Source organism: Herpailurus yagouaroundi, unplaced genomic scaffold, assembly GCF_014898765.1.
Source record: "Herpailurus yagouaroundi ecotype Mexico unplaced genomic scaffold, PumYag 141, whole genome shotgun sequence".
NCBI classification, from domain to species: Eukaryota; Metazoa; Chordata; class Mammalia; order Carnivora; family Felidae; genus Herpailurus; species Herpailurus yagouaroundi.
In genome coordinates this window covers 39,619,586-39,634,964 of record NW_024412396.1, presented here as the reverse complement: position 1 = coordinate 39,634,964, position 15,379 = coordinate 39,619,586, and the positions used below count along the sequence as shown (strand labels likewise).

Here is a 15,379-nt window from a genome sequence, read left to right as displayed (position 1 = left end):
TCATCATGGTACAGTAGAACGAGTCCAGGAGATCTAGTCCCCATGCCATGTCTGTCCCATACTGGCTGTCTCACCTGACATTAAGTCATCAAACCTCCAAGCCTGTATTTTCTCATCTGGAAACTAGCAATGATAGCCCAGGCCGTGGACAGTTTAGAACTCAAGTGAAACCAGGGTGGCCTGTGGGGGGCGGCACGGCACGGACCTGTGGAGCGTAGGCTTCCCGTGAAGGTTACGTTGAATCTAAGGCTGCTGTAAGAATTCTAAATGGAATGGCTAGTGGGTAGTTAGAAGCAGGATATGACCACTTGCACAGATCTCTCATAATGGTGTTGCTGCTCACATCTCATGTCCAGGATGACTAACCTTCTCAGGACAACTGGGGTGTGACCTGACCTTCCCACCCCAGCAGGGAGGAGCCTGTGTCCTCAGGCAGTAGGTCCAGAAGCAGCAAACGTCTGCAGCTACAAGGGCAGCTGAAGTGTCTTCAATAGGCAGTGACACAATCAGGGCAGTACTTACGGAGGATTAATGTATGTGTGGGTGAGACTAAGTGACCTGGCAAATGACAACTGAACAAAAGGGGGCCAGGCCAATATCCTTAAGCTCAACTGTGATTTAGACTGTAGTTCCAAGGGATAACTGGTCCTTTCGGAACATATTACACAGAAGGTAAAAGAAAATCATTTTCCTCTGAAGACGCAGAATGAAATACTAAAACTAATGGAAACCTTAGAGTAATTGCATAAGTATTGGGTGAATTAATAAAAAACTGGGAAACATGAAATAAAAATTCCCTTTGAGCATTTTCTTTGAGGAGCCACATTCAAGTCTTAGGAACAATAACGGAAGATACCTTCTTCTGCTTCTCACACACAAAAAATTGCGTTTTGTAATTTTGTAAAACCCGTGGATGATTATTATCTCCTTTGCATAATGAAGTAAGTACCTGGGGGTCTGGAGGGGTCCCTCGAAAGTGCAGCCACTTGCCCTCCTCCTTGGTGCCGAAGCAGCGACGGAACAGCCTGGCCACGCCGTGTGGACAGGCGCCGTGTGCCTTCTCACCTGACAATCCAGAAGCATCCTGTGCACGGAGATCACACTTCCAGGTTTTTGTAAAGTTTTCAGTCTCTCCTCTTGCGCCTCCATCCAGTTGTTCAAAATCTGTATTTTGTTTTCCGTCTCGGTGATACTTTCCAAAAGTTGTTCTAAATGTTGTATCTTTAAGGTATAAGTAAGAAAATAAAAATTTCTCGTTTTAAACCAGATGCTTTAAAATGTAAATGCCATGATGGTTATTTTTAACAAAATAATTTTGCTTCTTCGCAGATTCATCATACTTAGCACAAGATTTCCCAATAACTTTTGGAATAAAGATTCATATTAGGAAATATGAATTCAGTGTTTGAAAGCTAACCTGCTAAGCAAACTGGCTGTTTTGGAGTTTCATTAACACCTGTACAAATAAAATCATGTTGCTAACATTCAATAACATGTTGAATAACATTCAACTCAAATTCAACGCAATTTTTCATTGCATTATCGATTGATATACATAAAGCTTAAGAAAACTTTCTTTCCCTAGACTTTCTTCATTAGAGTCATTTAAAAATTAAGTTAATATCAAACATATCACAAATAATTTATCAACTTAATAAAACAGTGACCTTTTTTTATTAAAAAATTTTTAAACATTTATTCATTTTTGAGAGACAGAGACAGAGTGCAAGTGGGGGGAGGGGCAGAGGGAGGGAGACACAGAATCCGAAGCAGGCTCCTGGCTCCAAGCTGTCAGCACAGAGCCTGGCGTGGGGCTCAAACCCACAAACTGTGAGATCATGCCCTGTGCCAAAGCCCTGTGCCAACTGAGCCACCCAGGTACCCCAATAATAACTGTTTTTAATGTCTGCAATTCTTGTCATTTCCAATGCTCACAATTTTTATTAGGTTATAATGACTGTATATGTAAAGTTTTTTTGAAAATTTGAAAGGCTGCCCAATCTTTTAAACGAATGGACACAGTATAATTCGATTAATTATTCCTCCATCGGTGGAAATTTAGGCATTTTACATTTTTCACCAGTATAAATAATGGAACACTTTATGTGCATATTTTTCCTTTTCTGAAGGGCTATGTACTTAAGATAAACGTGAGAGGAGACACTGCTGAATTAGGAAACAAGATGATTATTCTAGTTCTTGAAATTTTCTGAATGCTTTCTAAAAGGGGATATAAGCCACGATCTGCATATGAATGTGATAGCTTTGGGCTCTTAGCTCTATCTTACTAAATTTTTCAAATTTAATAAATATATAATGTTACATAATGTTTATTCTGAATGCCTGATAACTGAAGTTGTAATCTTCTCACGTTGGTTTGCTAATTACACATTTTTTCTTTGGTGAACTGTCTGTTCGCGTTCTTTGTCCATTCCTGCACTTGAACCTTAATTGTCTAAATCCATTTGTATGCATTCTCTACACATAAAGAAATCAATCAGGGGCGCCTGGGTGGCGCAGTCGGTTAAGCGTCCGACTTCAGCCAGGTCACGATCTCGCGGTCCGGGAGTTCGAGCCCCGCGTCAGGCTCTGGGCTGATGGCTCGGAGCCTGGAGCCTGTTTCCGATTCTGTGTCTCCCTCTCTCTCTGCCCCTCCCTCGTTCATGCTCTGTCTCTCTCTGTCCCAAAAATAAACGTTGAAAAAAAAAAATTAAAAAAAAAAAAAGAAATCAATCAGTTGTTAACCTCAATTATATATAAATATTAAATATGTCTCTAAGAATAAGTTTTCTTAATATTGTCAGAGTCATGGAATGAAAATCTACCAAAAGACCACATCCATTTTCCTGCCTTTTCATAATCTTTTCACGGCTGTAATAGCTTTGCCACTCTTGAACATTTACTTTCACGGAAAATGTCAAAATCTCCGACCATTTAGTAGTCTCACATAATACTTGGTATCTTCTCAAATAAAATTCCTCCTCTTCACTGGCCTAACTCAATTTCCCACTAGGAAGTCTCAAAGAAATGATAACTCTTTCTTCCTCTCTTGTACGCACCGATTGGAGAATGCCAGAATGTAGGCTTTACAAAAGGGTCATAGCTGAGAGAATTGTTAGTCTTAACCGTAAATTAACCATAGGAATAGCTTTTCACGTTTTTCAGAAAGTGGCATTTTGCAAAGGCCAAAATCATACAAACTGTGACACACGAGCACACCTTTCTATTCAGTGTTCCATGCATCCGGTGCCATTGGCGGTTCATCTCTCCCAGGTGTTCTGCAAACTCTGTTCTCTCATAGCGCTTACTTTCTACATCACAGGTGCTTAACTGAAGTAAGGACTGGTTAACAAAGTCCACTATCCATTGTTTATAGTCCATCTCCATTCTGAACTCCTAAAACAAACATATAAACAAAAGTAAACTACCAAAGCCTGAACGGAAGTAGGTTGAACTGGATCCCGCCACGCTAGGGGGCCCCAAGCTCCCATTCGTTAAAGGCGCACCTGTCTAGAGTTGTAGTCCATCCTCCCCGCCCCCCCCCCAAATCCCACCAAATGTCTGCTTTGAGTAGAGAGTGTTTTGGAGAATTCCACATCCCCACGAACAGAGACTCGTCGCTTTCAAGCAGGCTGAAAAGTCAAAGGCAGCATCGCGTATCATGGCTGCATCATCTCAACCAAACTCAGGACCCAGGGACTGACAAAGGGTTCCCGTGAGCGGCTTCCTGAGAGCCACACTGGAATTCAGAGCCCCCCTGCAGGCTCACGGAAATGAGAGGATGGGAAGTCTCAAGTTAAGACTCCCCCAGAAAACCCAGGACATAGGGGTGCCTGGGTGGCTCAGTCGGTTAAGCGGCCGACTTCGGCTCAGGTCATGATCTCACGGTCCATGAGTTCGAGCCCCGCGTCGGGCTCTGTGCTGAAAGCTCAGAGCCTGGAGCCCGCTTCAGATTCTGTGTCGCCGTCTCTCTGACCCTCCCCTGTTCATGCTCTGTCTCTCCCTGTCTCAAAAATAAATAAAATGTAAAAAAAAAAAAAAAAAAAAAAGAAAACGCAGGACATTAAGGAACTTTGCCAGCTTAGGTAGCTTCTCTGTTCCGTAGCAAGCCTAAAAACACCCAGGGCCAAGCATGTTTCTGTCAAGCTGGATACTTATTAAGCTTATCCTCGTAAGTCCTAACACCCCACTGGAGGCATCAGGGGAAAAACTATGTGGTATATGCTAGGTTACAAGAGTGTAGAAGAATACATGCATGTGGATCCTCCAAAGATTCTACTACTCCCCGAAGTTAGGATGTGCTAGTATATAAAAGTAAACTCCTTGCTAACATCATGCTTCGTGACCAAAGTATTTGTCCTCTGCCTACCAGAAGCTACATCCATCAGCCTGTGAGGTCTTTGAAAGCAAAGACCAGAGACTTCATTGATCTCCTGAGTTCCTAGTGGTGAACACATTACCTGGTACACAATAAATGTTTGTGTGTGGCTTATTAAGTGTGAGTTAAATCTATCTGAAGTCAAATATCACAGAGAAGGCCACATTTATATGTATTTGTAGAAGGGTATCAACTTTTCCTTCTGCATTCTCTTACGCAAAGGACATTGACTTAACACCTGTTGGATGCCAGGTCCTGGGCTAGGTGTGCTGTTTCAGGGAGATGAAGGATTGGCCCTGCTCTCAAGAAGGAGACAGGCAAGGAAGCAAATAATTATCACACCCTGGAGACGCCTAATCCTAGAAAGTGAACTCGACTCGCTGGGAGAGTCAGGAGTAGATTTCCAAATCAGGAGATACTTGAGGAGAGTTTTGAAAGATGAACTAAGAGCATTTCTACGGCCACAAGTGGGGCACTAGAATTCCAGGTTGAAGGTGTAGCATGTACAAAAGCAGAAGCCGGGGTGCCTGGGTGGCTCAGTCGGTTAAGCCTCTGACTTTGGCTCAGGTCATGATCTCACGGTTCGTGAGTTCGAGCCCCGTGTCGGGCTCTGTGCTGACAGCTCAGAGCCTGGAACCTGTTTCAGATTCTGTGTCTCCCTCTCTCTCTCTCTGACCCTCCCCCATTCATGCTCTGTCTCTCTCTGTCTCAAAAATAAATAAATGTTAAAAAAAATTTTTTTCAAAAGCAGAAGCCGGGAGAACACCAGATGCAGCGGGTTCATTCGGGTCAGGCAGAGTCCAGGATCTATATCGGGGAACGAAAAGATGAGGCTGGAGAAGTAAAGAGGGGCCAGGGCAAGTTAAAAGCTTGGATTCTGTCCTGTGGTGACAGGAGCTCCCAAACGAAACGAGGCAGAATAGAAAAAGTATACTAACGTCTGTCTAGAATCATCCAATATCCCATTCCCCACGCCTAGAATCAGTTCTTCTAAAGCGCACCACACTGGTCTCTTTGGTATTTCCCCTCCGACTGACTTGCCTTCTTAGTTAACGAGCAAGCTTGTGGCTCTTTTCGTATAATTACCTTGTACTTCTGAAGAAGGTTTTTAACTTGAGATGCGGAACTCAGAGAATGCTCACAGTCTTCATCTGCGGTCTGATGTTCCACATCGTTCATCCAGCTAATCATTTCTGTGATTGCTTTACGAGATGGCAATTTCTCCATCTGGAGCTGCAAGGACAAAATGATTTCCATTTAATTACCTGCAGTTGACAAAATGAATCGGGGCATCACTAAAGACGGTATCTGGTTTGATAAAAGGTCTTGCTACATAATTATGCAGGTTGCTCACAAAAACAAACCCGGCATTCAAGCTTAGAATAAGTGACCCCAAAACAATGACGATGACCTTCACATAAAGGAACACAGTGATGCAGATAAACTGGGAAATAAAGTAATTAAGCCTGATTTCTCCGGTAAGAAAGATCCCACTGGAGGAGAGTCCAGTAATTAAGACCCATATTCAGTGGTGCCAGAGGAAAATAGATAGTGTCAATGAAAATTATTGAGTCAGAGAAATAATTTTAAAGGAGTTGTGAGCTAACAAGTGAATGCTAATTTAAATGCTGCGTCTTTAAATACCTACCTGGTGAAGTTTTTCTTGAATATCTGGAAGTTGAGTTATGAGCGTTGTCCATTTCTGTTCGAACTGCGCTAAAGAAGCTCTCAGGGTAGCCGTATCGGCTTCTTTCAGGTGAAGAAGCTGATTCCCAGTACTTATAACCGCGGTCTTCAAGGAGGACTTGTCATCTAGTTCCTTTGAAAACTCCTAGAGGAAACAGCGTGAAAATTTAGAAACATTAAAAATTTGCAAACAGCAAAGAATGACTAAGAGTCAGAATAACTGGTTAGAGTCCCGAACTAAGTACATGAACTCAATTCAAACTGCTAATGCTTGCGTGTGTATCTATAGGTGTGTATGTGTGTGCTCACGAGTGCGTGTGTGCACGCGTGCATGCACACACCCACACCCACACTTTTCCTACTAAGTGTCAGGCACTGTTCCAGGCATTAGGTAAATAGTGGGGAACAAAAGAGAAGGAATTCCTGACCCTTGAGTGGCTTATAATCTAATGGATTAATATTTTTTTTAAAAAAGACCAATCAGGGGCACTTGGGTGGCTCAGTGGGTTAAGCGTCTGACCTTGGCTCAGGTCATGATCTCCTGGTTTATGAGTTTGAGCCCCATGACAGGCTCTGGGCTCACAGCTCAGAGCGTGGAGCCAGCTTCAGATTCTGTGTCTCCCTCTCTCTCTCTGCCCCTCCCCTGCTTACACTCCTTCTCACTCTCTCTCTCTCAAAAATAAATAAATATTTTTAAAAATTAAAAAAAAATCAAGTAATAAAATAAAAAAGACCTATCATTTCAACGTTAAGAGAAACAGAACACAAAGTTCCTATTAAATGAACTAAATGCAACTGATTTTTAACTAAAATATTTGAAAACTTTCCTTTGTATTTGTGGGGGTTTTCAAACATATTTTTAAAGAATTACATTTTAATACCAAAGTGGGTGATCATTGCTATAAAATAAGAAAAACAGACAAGAAAAGAATACGGGAAAGGAATTTACGTTAGAAAGTTTTATAAATTTATATTACAGAAGTAATAGTTTCCTTTCTTCAAAAAAAAAAAGCTCAAAACAATAGAACATTTTAGTAGAAATGTCAGTTCTGTATATGACAATTTACAACCATGTATCTATTAACTTTAACATTTATGAATTAATAAGTCTGTTAAGTTTTGGGGGAAAAGCAGGGGAGTTATTTCCTGCATTTAAAAAGCATGCTTCATGTCAGAGAAAGTTTTACTTTTATATATATTTTATAGGTTCAAATAAAAGTCTACTTTATCATTGTTTTATTTTATTTTTAAATATTTACTTTGAGAGGGAGAGAGAGAGAGCATGCACACAGGGGAGAGGCAAAGAGAGAGTAGAGAGAGAGAATCCCAAGCAGGTTCCACTGTCAGCACAGAGCCTGATGCAGGGCTTGAACTCACAAATCATGAGATCACCACCTGAGCTGAAATCAAGAGCTGGATGTTTAACTGACTAAGCCAGCCAGGTGTCCCTATCGTAAATATATAAATGACCGCTATAAACAAATAGCTCTAAGTTTGAAGAATGATATTACCCTAAATTTTATCCCTTATCCACAAATGATTATGGAGACTATCACATTGACCCTGGTCATTTTCCCCTGATATTTATTTCTGGCAATAATTATCTGAGCATATTTTATCATAACTTACAAAAAAACTGTTTATGTTGCTTCTGATTGTATCCAAGTCCTGAGACACATTGAGGGATTGTTCTTTCCAGTAATTCAGAGTTTGCTGAGAAGATTCCAACCACTTGGTTAACTGATCTGAATCTCTGTTATAACTAACAGGAATGAAGTGAGAGAGAAAGAAAATTAGAAACGTACTCTATGGGTGATATGCACCGTTGGCAATTTTTTTCTCATTTTACTTTATGTTTTCCTGTGTTGATCAGCTCTATTATTCAAAAAATCATGATGTTTTAAGAATTATACCCTGTTTTATCCCATGCCCCAAATCTGACACTCCTGGCATTTTGTAGGACTCTGTTATGACTATTCTAGAACAAATGAGCATTTTAAAGTCTAAAACATTTTCTTATTACAGCTACACAAAAATAAACCCATGGTTAAGGACAGCGATTATTTCTGTTCATTAAATGTTGACAGATTTGTTTATAGTAAAAATATAACCAGCATTTGTATAAGTTGCATAACAGTAAACTTATTGGCTAGATTCCAACATATTTACAGGAAACGAAGGAAAATATTGAGCAGAATGCTACCCCTCTTGTAACTCTTAAACTTCTCTAAGACAGGTCCCTAAGAGGCACAGAGGAGGAGATTCAAACGTTCTATGCTCTCTACCTTCCTCAAGGAGTTCAAGATTAGATCCACTAAACAAACAAAATTCTCTGAAGAACTCTGAAGTCTTTTTCAAACTATTCTGTGAGCTAAAATTATTATTTTTTAATTTAAAACCTTTTTAGAGAGTAGGAAAGAGCAACACCGTGGTATAAAGGTCACATGTACAATTTCATAACATAATTCTTACTTTTCACTGATTACATGTCATCTTGAGTCTGGCAAACCAACCTCAGAGATCCTAGATCGCATCTGGCCCAGAAGAGGGACCCAAGTGCTTAAATTGTTGACGACAAACCTTACAGTAGAGAGACTGCAGGTAAAATCTGGTCGACTGCAGGATCCTCTGAGGTTTTTGTCCACCTGAAAATCTGACCTCAACCCATCCCTAAGAAAACATACCTGAGCAGATGCTTCAGAAGCGTTTGTAGTCTGTGCAGTTCATGGTCAATTTTTCTGTTTAGGGCCAACCACTGCTCTTCTAGTTTCGCAATCTGGCCCTCTAGTTCAGGACAGCTCACGGAGGCCACCAGCTCTCTGCCTTCATTCAGAGTCTGGTAAAGCCGGGCGTGCTTTTCATCAATGTTTCTTTTTATTTGCTACAAAAAGTCAAGTCACAGAATGAATTATTTAAAAATGAAGCCAGTCCATCTACTGACAAATACTTCAGTAGAGGCTACTGAAGACACAAGAACATAGTCCTAAGCCTCAAGACTCTTGCAGTCTGGCTGAAGAAACGTGATTCACGTTTTATTGATCACCTTTCATGATGAGACTGTCCAACTAATGCATTTCTACGGCACATTTCTTCAGTTCTATAGACTTACACATACCAACAGAAAACAAAATGTCACGGCTTCAGACTTGAGAATTCTCCGCCTACAAGTAAAAAACAAGCTGGCAGTCTACGGGGCACGTTCAACTTGTGGACAGGTTTTGTGTGACCTAAAGATTATTTTGAAAACCAGGATATTTTACATAGAAATCAGGATTTCCTGTGACTCGGAGAAAACCAGAAATCTAGCACCCTGGGTCTACACCTTGATGTGGCACAGATGGCCTGGAATTGGGCAGCCAGGCTTCCTTTAGAAGGGCTTGGTCTCTTTGACATTCTGCCACGACAGTCCCCACCACCCTCCGAACACAGAGCCAGTCAGCGTCCATATTTCTGTTCTCGTCTGGCCCCTGTTAGAACTTTACATTACAAATAGGTTTGAAGGGGATGAGAAAACATTTACCATCCCTTAGACCCGAATAGTAGAAAAAAAACTCATTTCTAGAGTCTTCTAAGTATAAGGATTCAACGGGGAGTAAGGAAGAGGACTTTAGAAGAATAAATTAGTACATCACTAATCCAACTTCATGAAAAGAAAATCTTTAGAACAGCAATACAACGACCCCTTGAAGAGAACTCTGTCTAAAGGCAATTACCTTCCACCACTGGGTTCAGCCACTGACACTTATCCTGACAGCTACTGAAATTTAATCTTCAAAAATAAATTATAATCAAAATATAATTTTTCCAACTAACTTAAACGTTTTAAAAATCACTAAAGAATTCTACTTCCAATGCCCTTTCCACTGCTCTCATTTGTAATCCCCTCTTCTCATCTGAGTCGGCATGGGAAAATGTGCAACATCTGTTTAAAAAAAAACCAAAAAACAGTTCTAGGGGCACCTGGGTGGCTCAGTCAGTTAAGCATCTGACTCTTGATTTCTGCTCAGGTCATGATCTCACAGTTGGTGGGTTGGAGCCCCGCGTCAGGCTCGGTGCTGACAGCTCAGAGCCTGGAGCCTGCTTCGGATGCTGCGTCTCCCTCTCTCTCTGCCCCTCCCCCACTGATGCTCTCTCTTTCAAAGATAAGTAAACATTAAAAAAAAAGCTCTAATTTCCCAAGCCTTCAGTGAAAGACCAAGACACTTCATCTTTAGATTATCCCTGAGAATTTTTTTTTAATGTTTTTTATTTATTTTTGAGACAGAGAGAGACAGAGCATGAGCAGCAGGGGGGAGGGGGCGGGCGGGCAGGGAGAGAGGGAGACACAGAATACAAAGCAGGCTCCAGGCTCTGAGCTGTCAGCACAGAGCCCGACGCGTGGCTCGAACTCACGGACTGCGAGATCATGACCTGAGCTGAAGTCGGACGCCCAACCGACTGAGCCACCCAGGCGCCCCTCCCTGAGAATTTTTAATTACCCCATTTTATACACAGGAGTCAGACTGCAATGGTCACTCAGCACATGAGGTGCCGAGCCAGCATTTAAATGAGGTTTGCTCAACTGCAGAGGCCACACAAATGCTATGTTCCGTGGCCCACAGATGTCCACCGATCAAAATACATGCAAATCTCTCCACGACGCAGAACACGGAGAACGACCTGAGGAAGTCCATAAGTGAGATGGGCTTTACAAGGTATCTTTTTTTTTTTTTTTTTTTTTTGAGAGAGAGAGAGAGAGAGAGAGAGAGAGAAACCGTGTGTGTGTGTGTGTGTGTGTGTGTGTGTGTGTGTGTGTGAGAGAGAGAGAGAGAGAGAGAGAGAGAGAGAGCGAGCACGCGCGCCAGGAAGAGCGGCAGAGGGAGACAGAGAATCCCAAGGGGCTTGATCCCAAGACCCTGGGATCATGACCTGGGCTGAAATCAAGAGTCAGATGCTTGACCGACTGAGCCACCCAGGTGCCTCATATATCTCTCTTTTAGTTTGATGAATTTATTTAAGAGTTTTAGAACAATTATTTCAGTTTTTAAAAATCTCAAATTTAACAGATTCACAGGTTGCACTTTAAGGGACATGATCCCTTGTCCACCTGAGAGAGGTGGGCTAATACAAACAGTTCCTTAACATAATGAGGTTTAAAATGCCGTTTTCAACTGCCTTCTCTTAGCTTTTTGGACGTACTTCTGCATCCCCAGGCTAACAAAGAATTAAGCAGCAGCTTCCCACCCCCAGAAGATTCAGATTTATCTTAGGGGCGCCTGGGTGGCTCAGTCGGTTAAGCGGCTGACTTCAGCTCAGGTCATGATCTCACGGTCCGTGAGTTCGAGCCCCGCGTCGGGCTCTGTGCTGACAGCTTGGAGCCTGGAGCCTGTTTCGGATTCTGTGTCTCCCTCTCTCTCTGACCCTCCCCCGTCCATGCTCTGTCTCTCTCTGTCTCAAAAATAAATAAATGTTAAAAAAAAATTAAAAAAAAAAAGATTCAGATTTATCTTAGAGTTAAGCTCAATTGGACAAGATGGCAAAGAGATCAATTGTACCTCTCTAGGTGTCTAGATAGCAGGACTACAGTGTCCGTGTCTTTGCAAAATGTTCCTTATAGGAGCTTAAATGCTACTGAGGAATGCCAGGGTCCTGCCAAGGATTTCATTTTCCATCCGGTCTATTCAGGCAACAAACCTAGTCTTGAAGTTTCGAAGTTGGCATTTGATAACCACGCCCAGCATCACAACTCAGAGGCTGACAACACATTTGAAAGTTAAAACTAAATATTTCAAGTTTCTGTCGAGAAGACTTAAAACTCGTTTTCTCGTTGGTCATGATCTCAAGGCCACTTGAAAACTATTCTAGGGTTCTATCTTTTCCATGGCATCGAAGTTTGGGACACAGAGACTTGGATGATAACACTAAATGTTACACACAAAACATTTTGTTTGAAGTCTTTTTATAATGCTGGTGGCAGGTGACAGATTATCGCCTGTCTCAGAGGCTATGTCCAAACAGGGCTTCACCGAATTAAGAAAACCACATACAGGTTTAGTGGCCCATGGTTTACAACATTCTTTCTGTACTTTGGCTCATTTCCATATCCGCTGACATCCACTTCCTGAGACGGGTAGGAGAACTAGCGTGATTCCCTACAGTATACAAAGAAACTGAGACTTAGAGACAAAAAGTTGACACGCTTGACAGGTGAGAGCCAGGACTCGTACCCAGCACCTCGATCCCAAGCCTCAAGTATAATGAAAGACTCAAAATCAAATCCACGGGTTCCCTGAATATCAGTCTAATAGTGCATGGTGTGAGGAACAACACTTCAAATTCAAAGTCGAGCAATTTACTCAAAACAAAAGAAAACGCAAAGTGCCACGGACGCTGCCTCTGACGGATTCAACGGCGCAAAATACCTGGTAAAATGAAATCCTTTCCACTAATCTTTCCTCTGTCTCTTCCACCAGACTCACAGAGGGCAACGTAGATACAAGAATTTCCAGATCCTTTTCAAGAGATGCATAGTTTTCATCAAATTCTTCCCATTTCTAGAGAATCAAGAACATAATATCAGTGGGAGCCCTTTTCTAGATTCGTTCCAGCCAATGACAAAATCGATCATATGAAATAAAAATGAACTGAGACCATACGAACTTCAAGCACAGATTCCAGGGGTTTCTGAGAGACATAACCTACTCTTGTAAGAACTCAGGGTCCGATGGAAAACAGTTCCGTTGCCTTTGTGGAGAGGGTTTTGAAAAATCCAGTTGGCATTCGTGTTTTATGCTTGTCTCATCAAACTGAGTAAGGACCAAGATTAAGTGAGAGGGTTACATCTCTCAGCCTGCACCTCTGTGGAGACCTCAGAGTCGGAAGAGAGCCGTTCTCACACTTGGAAAGGAAGGGGCTAACTTTTAAAGCTTTTCTCACCAGAGGCTCCGAGTAGGTTGCTTCTACCCTCTCTGCTCCAACCCCTAGCCCACTGAACATTACCCTGTGATGCTGCTAGAAGCAGAATTCCACTGTTGGAGGAATGTGGGCTTACACTTCATTAGGAGAGTACTATTTCCTTAGGCTGACTCTTGCCTTGTCCCAGTTCTATTTCTATAGAAGCCCACCACTAGGACCTCAGCACGCTACAGAGCTGACTTACGGACACTAAATATCACCTGCTGGAAAAAGAACCACCTTATTGATTCTCTTATCTACCGAAGTAGTGGGTCACGAGGCTGTGAGGGGCACTCTTTGGACTCAGAGGGGGTCTCTTTTTTTAAATACCATGAAATATTACTAGAAATATCAATTTGACAAGGTAACCAGAAAATTGATTTCATTAGCCTAACATAACATGATCACATTACAAAGTTGAAGATTTCTTGCTTTTGGGTTACTTCCTTTAAGTGCTAACATCCACGGTGTGTAAGAAGTTAAAGGTGAGAACTTTCAAACGGAGAAAGAACTTGATGCAAACTTAATTTTCTTCTTGGATTTAAGACTACCAGGAGTCCACTCCAGCAGCAGAACATCCGGACCTGCCCTCTTTGGGGAGCACGGTTTCTGAACCACCGTTTCATCCAAATGACCTCTTTCTGGATCTCAAAGTGCGCTTCCAATTTTGTTTATTTGCACACAAACCTAAAGGTGGAAAGACATGCCATCCCCTCGTTCCCGCGTGCGGAATCTCAGCAACTATTTCATTCCGGGAGAAGCAGTCAGGGCTAGAACAGGCTTCCATCTCCTCAGTGTTAGTTCCCATTTAACTACTGCTTAATGGTAACTCGACACCTCTGGACACCAGCAGGTGGTGGTCCAAGGTCCAGAATTCCAGGGTTAAGCACAACGTTTACATATCTCAAGTACCTGCAATAAACTTTGCAGCTTTATTCCACGTTGGTGTGACTTTTCTTCCAGTAATTTAATTTCTTGTATTTGTTCTGCCCAAAATGTGTCTTTCTTTTGCAGTAAAGAAGGAGGCATTCTGTTGGAGTATGTTTGGATCAACAGCATGTCAGCAACAAGTTTCTGGAAAAAAAGCTGTAAAATGGACAAGACTTGTTATTTATTTATTTCTACATCGTGAAACTTAAAAACTGAGTTACTTCAACTTTTTATACAGGTGTATTTACTTTTATTTATTTTTTTTAATTAAAAAAAATTTTTTTTTAATGTTTGTTTATTTTTGAGAGAGAGACAGACAGAGTGTGAGCTGGGGAGGGGCAGAGAGAGAGGGAGACACAGAACCTGAAGCAGGCTCCAGGCTCTGAGCTGTCAGCACAGAGCCCGACGTGGGGCTCGAACTCACAAACTGTGAGATCATGACCTGAGCCGCAGTCGGACGCTTAGCCCACTGAGCCACCCAGGCACCCCTAAATTTTTTTTCTAACATTTATTTATTTTCAAGAGACAGAGAGAGACAGACTGTGAGTGGGGGAGGGGCAAAGAGAGAGGGAAACAGAGAATCTGAAGCAGGCTCCAGGCTCTGAGCTGTCAGCACAGAGCCCAACATGGGGCTCAAACCCACCAACAGTGAGATCATGTCCTGAGCTGAGGTCGGATGCTTAACTGACTGAGCCACCCAGGCACCCCAGGTGTAGTTGCTTTTAAATCCCAAGACAGCCATGCAGAGTCACACATAAGAGGAAAGAAAAAGAAAATTGACTGTGTAACCATTAGTCTTTAACACTAATGGTATTTTAACAAGTCATAAAGAAAAATCCTCCTAAGTAACATTTTCCATAAAACAGTCCATGTTAAAGGGCAAACAGTGTTAGCCAATTTCAATTTCCAGTGAGATCTTCCTAAATCAGTTACTCTGAGTTTTTAATTTTTTTTTAAATCTTTATTTATTTTTGAGAGAGAGACCACATGTAAGCAAGGGAGGAGCAGAGAGAGAGGGAGATACAGAACCCGAAGCGGGCTCCAGGCTCTGAGCTGTCAGCACAGAGCCTGACATGGGGCTCAAACTCATGAACCATGAGATCACGACCTGAGCCGAAGTCGGACACTTAAAACCGACTGGCCACCCAGGCACCCCCCCCAGTTACTCTAAGTTTTAAGAAACTTTACAAAAAGGTTGATACTGACATGGCTGATTAATTTCAAGACACTAAATTGGATGGATAGATGAGTGAGCCCAAGGAGCCCACACATGGAACAACCAGAGGTTCCTACACTCTGGCTTGATTTTCTACTCAATAACATGGCCAAGTGCAAGGAATTTGTTGACAGGGTCTGTTGGGATCCTGGTATGTAAAAGCTCCCAGAACAACACTTTAAGAACCTTTACACAGGAAGTCTTTAGCTTCACATGGTTCTCCTCCATTTGCATAG

General features: G+C 42.1%; 1 protein-coding gene across 9 annotated transcripts in view; it reads right to left on the bottom strand.

The window, feature by feature from the left end:
- SYNE2 (spectrin repeat containing nuclear envelope protein 2) overlaps window positions 1-15,379 on the bottom strand; it is a 342,419-nt gene that overhangs the window by 73,357 nt on the left and 253,683 nt on the right. For all 9 annotated transcript variants that reach the window (XM_040477361.1, XM_040477354.1, XM_040477357.1 and 6 more), the window contains 8 exons: window positions 13,910-14,083; window positions 12,466-12,597; window positions 8,749-8,945; window positions 7,694-7,826; window positions 6,027-6,209; window positions 5,465-5,611; window positions 3,220-3,396; window positions 1,066-1,221 (listed from right to left, as the gene is read on the bottom strand). In XM_040477361.1, the coding sequence (XP_040333295.1) occupies window positions 1,066-1,221; window positions 3,220-3,396; window positions 5,465-5,611; window positions 6,027-6,209; window positions 7,694-7,826; window positions 8,749-8,945; window positions 12,466-12,597; window positions 13,910-14,083 (1,299 nt within the window). The remainder of the gene's footprint in view (window positions 1-1,065; window positions 1,222-3,219; window positions 3,397-5,464; window positions 5,612-6,026; window positions 6,210-7,693; window positions 7,827-8,748; window positions 8,946-12,465; window positions 12,598-13,909; window positions 14,084-15,379) is intronic.